The sequence below is a fragment of the Schistocerca nitens genome, chromosome 7 (assembly GCF_023898315.1).
Source record: "Schistocerca nitens isolate TAMUIC-IGC-003100 chromosome 7, iqSchNite1.1, whole genome shotgun sequence".
NCBI classification, from domain to species: domain Eukaryota; kingdom Metazoa; phylum Arthropoda; class Insecta; order Orthoptera; family Acrididae; genus Schistocerca; species Schistocerca nitens.
In genome coordinates this window covers 450392493-450406405 of record NC_064620.1, presented here as the reverse complement: position 1 = coordinate 450406405, position 13913 = coordinate 450392493, and the positions used below count along the sequence as shown (strand labels likewise).

At 37.4% G+C, this 13913-nt stretch overlaps 1 protein-coding gene across 3 annotated transcripts; it reads right to left on the bottom strand.

The window, feature by feature from the left end:
- Positions 1 to 2033: 2033 nt before the first annotated feature.
- On the bottom strand, positions 2034 to 13032 carry LOC126194688 (annexin B9-like). Of its 3 annotated transcripts, XM_049932901.1 has the most exons (10): positions 12913 to 13032; positions 8097 to 8134; positions 7732 to 7908; positions 7419 to 7623; positions 7260 to 7339; positions 7063 to 7135; positions 5952 to 6125; positions 3854 to 4035; positions 2667 to 2734; positions 2034 to 2581 (listed from the first exon to the last, which is right to left on the bottom strand). In XM_049932901.1, exons 2-9 carry the CDS (start codon positions 8124 to 8126, stop codon positions 2684 to 2686), a joined length of 972 nt encoding a protein of 323 aa, XP_049788858.1. In that variant the 5' UTR covers positions 8127 to 8134; positions 12913 to 13032; the 3' UTR covers positions 2034 to 2581; positions 2667 to 2683. The 3 variants fall into 3 exon arrangements, with proteins under 3 accessions (XP_049788858.1, XP_049788856.1, XP_049788857.1); XM_049932899.1 differs by having other exon boundaries at positions 2034 to 2734; XM_049932900.1 differs by lacking the exon at positions 2667 to 2734.
- Positions 13033 to 13913: the final 881 nt, after the last annotated feature.

The window sequence follows — 13913 nt, the reverse complement described above, 5'->3', positions numbered from 1 at the left end:
TTGTACATAGCTTCACCGTAATGTTAGTCTGCAAAATGGACAATTAGGATAAATGCATCTACTTTGCTTACAAACAATTACCTTTTGTGGAAAGAACTGCTAGCAGTGAAGGTATGACCATACTACTACAGTATGAGGTTTAGGGCGATGAGATTTTGTATGCAGGGTGATAAAGTATGTACAATATGCAGGTAACACAAACCTAATGGCTGCACTGTTTGTGAGAGTAAACTAATGTTAGTGTCTTATGTAAGATTAAGAAACTTCGGAAGCCTATAAGCAATAAGGATCCTTGCTTGACAGTACAAATATTAAAAAACATGATTTATAATAAAGTGAAAAGTGTGATCACATTAACTAGAAAATAACTTTTGAATACGACAGGTGTGAACAGCTATCGCCAATTTAACCACATGTAAACACCAAGGGAAAAACAATAATACTCTGTTTTTAATCATCTGGTGAAGTTTTGTGACATTCTGTTTCTTATGTAAGGACTGTTTTATAAATAATTTGAAATATGGATGCATGTTAGATTAGAACTAGCAACTTATGGATATCTTCTTTCAAAATCTGATAGTTCAACGAGCTTCCAATGGTGTGCAATCAAGTGGGTATAGCTAGAATTTTTACTAAAAGTTTAATTCTGTCACCTGTCGCTATCCTCCTCTGTAACAGTGGGAAAGTATCTCAGTGGTAAATTAATGTTAACTTTAGAGTGAAAGACATTTTAATTATGGAAGAGGACTTTGGCATCAACATGGTGGCATTTGCTGGTACAGTGCAATTGGTTTTCATGCAACACCTCGTTCTCTGAAACACTGAAAAACAATTTTTCACAAATTTTCACAGATGTATTCATACAGTGTGGTACTACACACCACTCTTAATAAGTTTTTCCGAAAGAAATTCCAAAACAAGACATCCCTGAATTAGCTTTATGACAGTAGGAGCAGCAAGCTAGACAATGACGTTACATGCAACAAGACTTGAATGGAGTGTTTTAATGTTCTTTCAAATTTGAACATTTCCCATTTTATAAAATATTGAAATTCGAGAAGGAACAAAAGCATGAACCATTTAAGATGATTTCCAGAAAACAGTTAAATGGACAGCTATAGAGGCATCAGGGCTCACTATTTCTGCAGGGTACTTCACATGATTTGTCGGGTCCTTGCCTCCATTGTAGCCTAGTTTAAAAACTGAATGAACCCTTGGCAGAAACTTGCAGCATCTGAAGCTTTTTCTTCATTACATGACTTACACAAAATACTGAAATTACACTATGATATGTCCAAGATTTGTAATATATACTGTAAAGATTATTTGACCTGCCTGATAAATGCCAACAATAGGAAAAATAGCTTTAGCCTAGCAATACGTGGTTGAGAAACAGATACACGATACACTGAATGAGAAATTGGTTAAAGGTACATGTTGAAGACTGATTTTGTTTGGTATGGTTTTGCATTTACCATTTGACAGTAACAATTTCATGCTTTCCCAAAGAAGTTCAGAGCACTGCAGTTCATCTGTCCTGAAGTGAACAAAATCTTAAGACTTTACAAGGCATGAGAAACAAAGCATTTAAGATCCAAGTTAAGTGTTGGGCAACTTATGAGCGGAGTGAAGAACTTTAAATTACAGGAAACAGTTTAATGTCTTGTTTACTTCCCATATTGCTACCACCACGATTTTTTAGGCTTAATACAAAAATAGTTTTGTAACAGAACCAGGTCACAAATTAAAAACAATGAGAGTAAGTATTTTGCACCATTTTTTCAATAGGTAAGTTCTAGCACATCAAGCCTACTGCAACAGGTGCGCAGTGTGTCAATTGCCACAACCATATTTCTTCAGTAAACAATGACATCAGTAATTATTCTGCCACAATATGTTAAATGTTAATATTATTTACTAAACTGTCGCTTCTGTTACTTCATGGCACACTAAGTATACCAAGAGTAGACACTTCGATGAAGATTCGATGAAGTTTGAATATGGGTGAGTGAGTAACAAGCAAACACTGAAGATACTTTTCTAGATCTTTATTGTGACAATGGTACACCATATAAAGCTCTTAAAATGCAGTCTACCTGGCATTCACAGTACCAAATCCCTATTATAGCAATTTGACAATCTTTTAGTGAAGCAAAAATTTTAACAACATTTATATGGAATGTGCAGCTTTGATTTCACAGTGAAAGTAACATTCACATTCAAAAAGTAAATCATGATGTAATTTATTTGTATTTACCTATAACTGTTATATAAAAATTGCATAAAATATGAACAGTTTGTTTTCTGAATTCTGATACAGTTCATATAAACTATAGAAATGCATTGGACAGTTCCAAGTCTTATTTCCACACACATCTATCTGCAGCACAATTTCTTGCTCTACTTAACACACTATAGAAGTGACCATAAATAACTACATCCTTTGATACATCCAACTTTAAGCAAACAAGGCACATAAATATAGCACCTATCATACATTAATTTCTTCTTTGTAGGCAGCTGTAACACTTCAGTTCAGGATAGCCACCAACAAACTCTTGTAGTCACTGGCACAGTCCTCCTATAACACATCATTTAATATTCAAAACACCACAGTAAAGTAATGCACCGAAAAGTGCAATGAACAATTGTTTTGGAACATTCACCAATTATAATGTGTAGCTTAGCCAAGCAGTGCAACCAAAAGCCTCTTGTAGTCACCACTAGTGTCCTCCTAGAACAGATAGTAATGTTTTGTTATCTAGATGCATAGGAAATTAAATTTTTTAAAGCATGCAAGAAACAAGCTGTCAATCATCTAACACCTGTGATAAAATCAGAAAGAAAGACTAGTCCTGATACAACTTTTTTTGCCCCCCATGTTTCATAAATTCACCCTTAACACTCACAGTAGTGTTGTGTATTTTAATCTTTATTCATTAAAAATTGCCATCATCCCTGTTGTGAAGGAGATAATCTGAAATTTTTCCTTCTATTTTTAAATTCTTGCATCTACTTTACAGGTTTGTTTTGTTTTTCCATGGAGATGACTGACAGCTGGATTACTTTCCAAGGATAAAGCATTTTAGGAAAAGGAATTATAAACTTTACAAAAAGAAGCAAACCACATCTGCATGAACAAAGGTAGTTATCAAAAGACACACTTAAGCAAACATAAGGAAGCTACAGTCACAAACAAGTGTACACTCAAAGGTAAGATGAAGTTCTTTGGTTTTAGTTGTTTGAACTACACATCCTTTTTACTTCAGTAAGCAGCTCATGCTTTTAACAGCTTAAATTTTAGTATTTGTAATGAGACAGGAAGGGAAGAAAAGACAAAAGTTAAGTTTGAGACTAACCTAGATTTGTTTCTGGAGCAGAACATTTGCATTACCAAATAATAATCATGCAAGGAAATGATTTTACACAGTTAAAATGAAACAAGAGAAACATACATGCTGTATTCTGTGTGTGTGTGTGTGTGTGTGTGTGTGTGTGTGTGTGTGTGTGTGTGTGTGTGTGTGTGTGTGTGTGTGTGTGCATGCACACAGAAGAACTTGTTAGCAATATGGATGTAGTGGGGACAATTTCCTGTGTAAAATAAACTAGCATTTCTAACTAAATTGTGCTGCCTAATTTTGCCACAAGCAGGTTATGTAAGGAAAACTTAGCTTCATCTTGGCATTATAATACCAATAACTCTGGTATTCGGAGCTACCAAGTACTCACCTTTAGTACATGCGGTAATTGCGCATGCTTTGTTTAAAGCACTTAGGAGTAACTTTGTTCACACATTAATATACACCCACTATTTTACAAAATTAATACTAATAAATGTTTCAATTTAACTCACCTCAACACGGGCAGCAAGAGGCTTCTCATACATCTTGGCATATTCCTCAGCAATATCACCCAAGTCAATTTCTGAACGAGTTACGATGATTCTGATCAGAGTTTTGTCTTTGGTTCCCATACCAGCCATGGCATCATGTAGTCTCTCAGCAAAGTAACCAGTCTTGTTCTTGACACATTTCACTGTGACAGGAAACTTAAGTCAATTAAACATATGAAAATGTGAAATGTTGAAAAGTATGCAGTTGCCTTTCTCTAACCAGACAGTTTTATGATCATTCCAAACTATGATGCAACTGCACAAATCACTACTAGCTTCAAGAATTAACTATTTCATATTTCTGACAAACTCTGAAGGTGTGCTGTTTCCATTTCCAGTCACTTCCCTTCAGATCCCAAATATACAAAGTAGTCCTACTTAAAACACATTAGATTTATATTCTCTTCTAAATGCAGCCCACTACTGTGAGTAAGACTTCACTTTTTATGAATTCTAGAAAAGGCTTACAATTTCTGAATATTTGCTCATGTCTATCCTGGCATTTTCATTCTAGGAACACTTGAGTGCCAATTACACATTTCCCTGATTATTTTAACACAGTCATGTCACATTGGAGTAATTGAACAATGTTCATCACCCAATGACAAAGCTTTTCTGTTTGCTGATAGAAATGCACATCTAAAGACTTACGTCAAATCCATTTGACTGCAAATTATGTCAAGCTATGATTAATAGCACATATTTCAGTTATTTTGTATATCTTTTTAATGTAGGGTAAGCCAAATAGCAGTTATTTTCGCAGACATCAGATCCCTTTGCACAACAGCTAAAGGCTATGCATGTCACCTTTAGACACAAAATGTTAAACAGCCTACATTAGTAAGGTCTATCACACCATCCACTGAGCTGCTTGAGTTCTGCTATATTACAGATTAAGTCTGCAGAAGTGTTGCAAATGTAGTGCACTTTTTTTCAGCAGACACTGACTTAAATGTACTGGGTGAGCACAGTCTTTCCCTGATAATGTATTACAGAATAACCATTTGACATAATTTAAATTTGATGCCGTTACATAGGTTAATGTTACTAGTTTTTTTAAGACCACTTACATTAGTGAACCTCAACGTGTGCTCCCTTGGCAGCTCTGAGAATGTCTAGGCGGTATTCCAGTTCCTGCCAGGTGTTGCGTAACATGTGTTCTGTCACAGTACCCACAGCAGCTTGTATCCTAGCCTTCAGTTCGTTGACGTCAGTAACTGGTGTGACTGACTGCCCTTCATATAGCCCCAGAAAAAAGTCAAGGGGCATAATGTCCAGATCAGTGGATTGGAAGGAATGTTCCAACACCCTGGCCACCCCACTCTCCAGACACTACACCCCTTTACTTTTTTCCTAGGGCTAAATCATGGACAGTCTTCCTCACACCAGTTACTGATGAACTGAAGGCTAGGATGCAAGTTGCTGTAGGTACTGTGACTCTACATTTGTGTTTCTTGATCTTCAGGTCAAGTATGTTCCAATTCAAACTTTACGACTTCTGCATGCAAATAATAAACCTTTATATAGTGTAGGTGTGATCCTATTGACACTACTGTGAGGAAATGCAATAAATCACACTTAATGTGTGTCACAAAATTTAATACAGAGACATACCTTAAAAACTTAAGCTAGTAACCTATGTGCTGTTACTTGTTTCTATGCACACATCTACCTAACTACAGCCAAATCCACTTTCCTCTTTTTTGTTAATTGTTTCCACCCAAACATTTTGTTACTGTGAAACAAATTTATCTCCATAGAACTGCCACGTCAGTTGTTACTACAGTAACGCAAAATTTGTCTTTTTATCATTCTTGATAGTTTGAAATGTGGCAGAACTATAGATTAGTATCTGACGTCACTTTTGTAATTACTTACTCCAAGTCTGTTCAGTACCAAAACTGGTTAGTACTGGTATGTACTGTGGATATAAATATTTTTCATCAGAATGACACACACAAGCTGGTATATCTTTAGTAAAAATATCTTCTCAGTTAAAGAGAATCCAAATGCAATAATGCCTTAACACTGCTTATAATATGATAATGGAAATACCTACCAATTGACAGGAAGCCATCTTCTAGACTGCCTTCACACTCCCTCTTTATTGCCTCTTCTATGTCATGACCAGCCAACTGCTCATATTCATGGAAAACTCTTCGCAATTGTGCATAACTTTGAGCTACCAAGATTTTGTTGAAGGTTGATTCATCAGTTCCCCACTGGCCCTCACCTGCAAAGTATCATCTGAGAATTAACTGCAGTTAATGTATCTTGATATTTAAATGATTTCCCAAGCTCATTCCAATACCTACTTTTGTTTTCCATTATATGCCATAAAATTTATATAATTTCTATATCGGCATTTTACAGTTATCTGCTAGAAGAAGATTGTAACAGTAATGACTGCAACAATACAGCATTCAAGTTGGATCCATAAAACTACCATCCTTCATGCAAAAACATTTCGTGTTACTAGCAGGTAAATACCTGACCTTGGAAAGACACTGAACATGGAAAAATCTAAACAGATCATAATGTGACTCATTTGGGGGAAAAGTGTGACCAAACTAGAAATAACACTTTGAAGTTCCTGTTCTGAATATTCTTTGACTATGAACTTGTCAAAATTGCCCTGGATCCTAAAGAATGATCTGCATTCATATTTATGGAGATTTAAGTCAAACAGCTTCCAAACACCCTAGATTACATGAAAGTTATATTTATCACTTTGCAACCTATTTTTTTTAAATATTCTTATATTTCTCAAGTCATCAATTTGTAGCTCAAAACTAAAGTTCAGCATTTGTCCTGTTGAATGGATGGTCTTATTATTCAGGTAACCGACTTTCATAACCAAGTGCACATCCTAATTACTACTGTCTATATTAAATTAAGCACTGCCTTGTTTTATGAATGATACAAATTTCATAATGAATTGCCTAAAACAACATTTCATATTTAGCCTATAATCTTTCCAATTTAAAACCTAACAAAAATGGAGTCACCCAGTACCCTATTAACTAAGCAGAGTTTTTTGTTACATGTTTAATTTTCCTTGTTTATATTTAGTAGGTAAACTGTTACGACAACATCACTGGTCCAGAGTGACAACATATGTATATTCTCCCTGCCAAGTTACTCTCTGACAACTTTAAGTTCCACAGTACCTGCTGCAAGAAGAGCTTCTGCATCTGCTTTGGCTGCACTTGGATCAACATCCTGGCTTTCTTCTCTGTTAGCCTGTAAGCATGAAAGATGTTGCATGCTCTTATTTGAACTAAAGTATTTTTGTTCAGCATCAAAGGCTAAGGCATGCAAAGCTAATTTATCAAATACTATCTCTTAAAAAGTTTAAATGACATACCATCAACAGTGAAACAAGAAGCCTCTTGAAGTGACCAGATGTATCTCCCTTTATGTCAGATTCAAGGGAGGTTCCATAAGCTGTAAATAATTTTTTGAGTGAGTAAATGTTGATAGTATAAAGCACATTTTTGAAACAGTTTTCTCATTTGGTACTTACTTTCTTCATAAACAGCTGCAATGGTTTTGATTCCGTAGTTGCTTAAAGTGCAAAGTATTTCCACAAGGGCCTCCTCATCAGTTCCAATACCACTGATGGCATCATGAAGTTCTTTAGCATAAAGAGTTGGTAATGAAGTCATCAAAGCAACAATACCATCCTCAAAAGTACCACTTAATTCACTCTTCAGTTCACTGAGCAGATCCTGAAAAGAAGATATTTAGAAGTCATTATTACTGATTTACAATATCTACTAATGTGGGTATGCACAAATTTGCAAATGTTAAAAATAATGCAGTTATTAGCTACTCACCTTCCCAAAAAGAGTCTTGAATTCTTCAGAAATTTCTAATCTCTGAACAATGCTTCGCCTTGCCAGAACATCAATAATTGCCTGTTCATCTGTTCCAAAGCCTTTCATAGCAGCACGCAGGGTTTCAGCATCTGCCTTTGCATCAAAAGGGTCTGCTGGGTAGATGGTTGGAGTGCACTAAAGAGAAACCATAGTAGTATATTCATTTGATGTTTGTGCATACAGAAGAAATATTTCTAGTCCAGACAATGTGACAAAGGTTATATTATGAACACACAATCAATTAAATGCATCCCTTTTTTATATATACAGGAAAATGCATTGAATAGACTGAAATATTTTAGCAACTATAGCAGGAGACTTACATGAACTGGATAGTATTGCCTTGAGCTCATTGTTGTATCTGTAAAAAGAAGGGAAAAAATTAGAAAATGACAGTACAAAAGATACCACTGCTTCCTGCTCTTTTACAACATTCTAAATTCCCTTTTGTTATGGCAGTATAATTACAGCTAAATAAATAAACTGGACTATTTCTCATTTACTGCTAGAATGAACAGCACAATTAAGTCAGATCAATCCACAATTTTAAGCATATACACGGCACTAATTTATACTGAATGTCATCCTCTGACATTTTGATCATGCCCTTTCTAGAAGCATGCTGTGAAGTGTGCCAGCCAATTGCAAAGAACGATAATTTAAATTAAAAAACAGCAACCAATATAATATATCAAAGGTATGTAGATTAAGATTGAACCATCATTGCCCTTATTCTCGTAAATACTTACAGAGGTCAAATGAATTCAACACATTTTATAGAGAATTTAGTTTGGAATTAACGTTTATTCCTAGTTCTAGTGTGTGAGTGACACTTATGTTCTGTTCCTTTAACATTTGAATTTGTAAATGCCACACCACAACCTGCACATGAGCTAGAAGAATGAAAGAACCATTGTTTATAACATCAAGGATTTTCAATCCTTTAATTTAGATAACTTGCAGTAATGACTAACCAGAAACAAATTTGAATTTTTTCATTTCATGCCCATTCAACAACATGTTATACGTGGGTAAGGTGAAACTAAGTAATCTGCTTAACAGATAGTATTATTTATAATTTTTTATTGTTGGTAAAAGTTTTGGGATATTAACTCAAGGGTCCACAATATTTGTGGAATAATTCTGTATCTGCTTTTTAAGTGTGTTGAGTTTTGTTCAAATGAATTAACTGGAACACTATGGTACACCATCATAAAATACTTTGCTGTGTGGGGTTAACTACAAAGGGAAGATCATTTGAAGTACAGGTTTGTAGCTGCCTGCTGTTTTTCTAGCATTAAGGGATGATGATCCATCACAAGGTCATCCTCGATGGTAAGAACATGCAGCTGGCATTGGAGGTGTAAAATTAGTATAATGTAGCTGATTGGATAAGTAGACCAGAAGGAGCATTATTCATTTACATAAAATTTAACAACGAATATGCTTTGTTAAATGTTAGTTTCTCAGTCACAATTTTTTCCAACTGATTTATTCCTGTGATGACTAAAGTACTCTAACATAAAAATGGACTGAATACAGGGTAAAGTCTAGATGCACTGTTAAATTCATCTGCCAGCAAAAAATTGTCAACATTCTCTGGAGGTGTATGATTCTTTCCATGATTAAAGAGTTAAAACAGTGAATAGCAAATACAAGGCAAGTTTTCTGAACAAGATGGGGCAAAAGTTCCATTTTTCATAGTATGTTCAATATTGTGGTGTTGAAAACAATCTTCAAATTGATTAATGCTTTATTATGTGTAAATAATATGCACTAAAGTAATGGCTGGAGGCTTGTCCATAATCTAATATATATTTATCTTGTGGTTTTCATTTTTATGACCAAAGGTGTTAAATACAGCAAAGTGCATTAAATATGGTAAAAATGCAAACATTAGCTAGATCTTCTACAAGTCGGTTACCCTAAACTATACTTTGCTTTCCCATTCACTTGCCCCCACCAACCCATTGGCACATCACCACTTTCTAATCTACAGCTCAGGATACACAACAGATTAGTCTGTAACTGAATTTTATTTTTTATTTTTTTATTTTTTTTTTTTTTTTTGGGGGGGGGGGGGGGGGTCCAATCCCACTAGCTGGAGACTGAATGATACTGCCTGAGAACAGTGCCCTGGCAGTGTCAACCGAGATTGCAAGTATGGATTGGTGGTTATCCAAACTATTCAATACATTCAACTGCTGTCAGTTCCTATATCTGAAGAAATGTTACTGAATAATAAGTTTTTTAGGCCAATGAGTCCTGGCAGCAATAGATGGGTATTTATGTAATGACAATAGAAAATATTGTCTACATTGCAGTGTTAGCAATACCTTCTGGACCATTTTATCCCAGTGTATTTTAACAGTTCCGTAATTAAACTCTTGCGATTCTTTCCATCACTTTTTTCATGTGTGCCCTTTCACATTTTATGTTGATTCATGAGTAATTCACTGTCCATCAATGACTTATCCATACTTCTACAAAATCACCCGAAACAAATTTTGCCGTTTACTCTTTCGTATGATGCACATTAAATCTTCCGTTGTGTTTATGCACTCACTTCCCAGCAATGCTTCCCCCGGAACATTCTTTTCCCTCCTGTATCGGAATTGCCTGGGGTTGTCCAGAAAGTGATGCTCGATTTCTGAACACACCGGTTTTCTGGCGCTATGACCGAGTTATACCTTATATTTGACATCTACGGTTCTTACACTGTTTATTATCGAAAATACTGAATAGGCAGATGTGCTACAAAAATTTTTGAAAATGTCGGAAACTGATGGTACCCATTAGAAAAGCTAACGGCAGTACTTATTGACGACCCAAATAACTGCCCCTTCGACCTGTGATTGCTTCAATGGACTTCACTGTTTCTGTCGTAAACGCTACAAATTTACAGTGACATTTTTAGTTGCACATTGGCTTCGGCGTTCGAGATGCAGCGCCATGTCATAATCACGTGATAGGTCAATGTACTTCCTGCGTTGCTTTACATTGTATGCCGAGCTTCTATCGCAACAGAAGAAGCGACAAAGTCTGCAGTGTACAGTCTGTCATCTAGCCTTCATCAACATTAGTGAGTCGGAGTACCTGCTTACCAATTCATCTTTCCAGCTGTCTGTGAGACCCATTCTTTGTTGTAGATTTAATCGGCCAGATATATGGGTAAACTGCCGAGGCCGGTAAATGCTTTGGGTTTTCAGAATCGTTCCAATAAACGCTTACCACAGTAATTTTTGGTTGTCTCAAAGGATTCTAATGAATTTCATCAGATCCGTGGAACGACGGGGTTATACCGAAACGTGAAATGAGAAAACTACTGGAAGTTTCTCGGGCTTCTATCCGGGTGGCTGCTTCGAAATTCCGCGACGTTTCGATGAGTCATCTTCCAGGGAAGAATTATATTCCTGAACAATAAAAGTATTTCCGTTCAATGCTAAAGATCGACGCAGATTTCTCTAAAAGCTTCTTGTCTAAAACGATACAAGAAACGTTTATTTATACACTTCAAAAGCGACAATGAAAGCTGTTGGATTGGGGGTATTTCTTGACCAACAATTTGTCAGTTCAGCTTTTTCTACGCAAGGCGATCACTAGTGGTTGTCGGTATGTAATGCCTTACAGTCTCAAAGGCAAAATAGAAAAATAGTTTGTACGGCAGGATTTGGGTAGTGGCATTATGCCAGGGTCCGAATTTTAATCAATTATTTTGCTCCAATATAATGTCCAACACTTCGCAGAGGGGCCACTCTCGTTTAAACGAAAACATCTGCTTTCGCGTTTAGTTAAATGCTTTTGAGGATCTTAAAATTTTATTCAAATTTTTCAAAATTTGAATATTTATTTACTACATCCCGCGTTATTTCCAGACGCACTAGAAAAATTACTGTTTGCAACAGTTTGCGACGTTATTTAGTCGCACATTCAGTTTGTCACATGAAGCTTTCAGGGGTATGAAATGTGGGCCCCGGCACTAATGGACGGCGCTACGTCACGTAGACGCCTAAAAGGACGCTGTCGAGAACTGCTGCCGGAAAGTTGGTACCGTAATTTAAATTATGGTAGGCAAGGCCGTCTGTTCATAGTTTTGCATACTTCGCAGACGGAAAGATCAGCGAAATCTAAAGCTACTTCTGCTAATGGTTGGCTCTAACTTCGTCAAGGTCATTCAACTGCTACCACTTATGCCGGCTGTAATCAGGAATACCAAGCCAAAAGCTAACGTCTTTTAAGTATTGGGAACATCGGATCCACTGGAAACATCCCTAAACTGTGGTGATTTGGCGTTCAGTTCCACTACCGGTACAACACCAACTGTGCCGAAGAACGTAGGTTCTTAATTGGTTTGCCATCCCCTGTGACGCTGTCTGAAACACTGCCGTTGTCTCTAGATGAAGGCTGTTAAGTCGAGTATTTAGCGAATACGTTGTTAGCGGAACCGCCTTAACGCAGTCCGCTCAAACAAAATGCCCTGGCGAACTGCGTCATAGCTCGCTGAGCCTGCCACGTAGGTACTAGTATGCAGTGCCGGATGCCTTCAGACAGCACTAATACCGTGAGAGGAATACAACTATGTGACTAGGCCAAAACGAAGCTTGACGTTATGAAAAAAGCTCAAGTACCGCGACTCAAGAAAGTCATTTAACAATGAAACAATTCTGCATCTGTAGTCGGAAAGGAATGGGTAACACCTTCGTATACAGCCAATACATGTCAACTTTGGGCTATTTTCGCAGGTATTTGTATATACTCTCTATGATGTCAGGCATATAATTACATGCTTCTGTTCAAAAATAGTCATGTATTGCTACGTGATGCTACTTTACAGATAAAGCGGTTTAAGAAAGCTTTTAAGACTGCTCCTCATACATCGTAAAATTCAAGAGAATATGTTTGCTTCACAATATATGGCGCTCCTACCGCCTACCAGACGTTGAAACGCAAGAACAGTAAGGACGATACTTAGCTGCACAGTGTAGCGAATTCCTTCATCGCCAAAGATAGCTACAAGGCACTTCCACGAATTATTGACCAGTGGTACCTTATGAGCTTGCCTCCCGAGACGCTGCGGATTGGCTGTCGCACAGTACTGATAACTTCACTACCGAACCAGAGTTGAGTTCTGCCGCTTACCTGTTGGTAGATCCTGGTAGATGTGAACTTAGCGTCGAGCACTGCACCACACACTCCTGCACTTGTCGAGCGCTGAGAAGAGACTGGCGGAACAAGCGAGCCGTCGCAGGTTATGAGAGATCCCTGGCGGCCGGCATCTGAGTCACACGCCGCCACGCCCACGACCTCTACCCCCCCTTCCCCTCCCCTCCCCTCTCCCACCAGCCATTCCATTACTGGCGTTTCTTTCCTTCCGTTTTCTGCCTGCCAAATCACGAAATGCACTTACTGACATCCCAAGACGGAAGCAAGCCATAAATAATATTCAGCAATCTCAATTAATTTAAATGGTGCGCGAACATGCTTCGTAATGGACATTTCGTCTAAATGTCGACTTTCATCATTTGTGAATGTTTTTCTACCGCGATCTTCGTTGACTACATTTATTAGCAAAAGCGGAACGAACAAACGTGAAAACGTCCATAAAAACATAAGCAAGCACATACTCCTTTCTGTGAACCGAAAGAGATTCTCAAAATGTCCTCCAGCGTCCTACCTCACCAATCAACAGCCGCAAATCCATTATCTTTGTGTCCCTTGGCGTTCCGGACTCCTTTCCAAGTTCCAGATCTAATACATTATATCCCCATATGCTCGACTCCCACTGCAAATGTAGATCGTCTACATTGCTAATAGCTCTGAGTTTCCTGTTCCTCCCTAGCCCTGAAATCCACTCTCCAGAAATTCCAACAATACCTTCGACAGCCTGGATTTCCACATGAGCAAAATTCGATCACTTCCACGAAAACATCAAACGCGGCGCGCTTCACTATGCTTTCTGCACTCACCTAACCTCCTCTACACGTATCCTGTATCAGTCTATTAAATTCCTAAATATGAGTCCAGTTTACCAGCTTGCTCAAGGTAGCCGTAAAATACCACGAGCTAGCACATCAGCAACGCGAGGAAATCAGGTTTTCTCCAACAATGTACCTGAATATTTAAAGGCCGAATATGGGGTT

Excerpts from the sequence above, each read along its gene's own strand:
- LOC126194688 (XM_049932899.1), bottom strand. The coding sequence starts at position 8,126 with ATGAGCTCAAGGCAATACTATCCAGTTCAT. Across the intron at positions 7,624-7,731 it reads TCAAGACTCTTTTTGGGAAG|GATCTGCTCAGTGAACTGAA; the intron begins GTGAGTAGCTAA and ends TCTTCTTTTCAG. Across the intron at positions 4,036-5,951 it reads AGATGGCTTCCTGTCAATTG|TGAAATGTGTCAAGAACAAG; the intron begins GTAGGTATTTCC and ends TTCCTGTCACAG.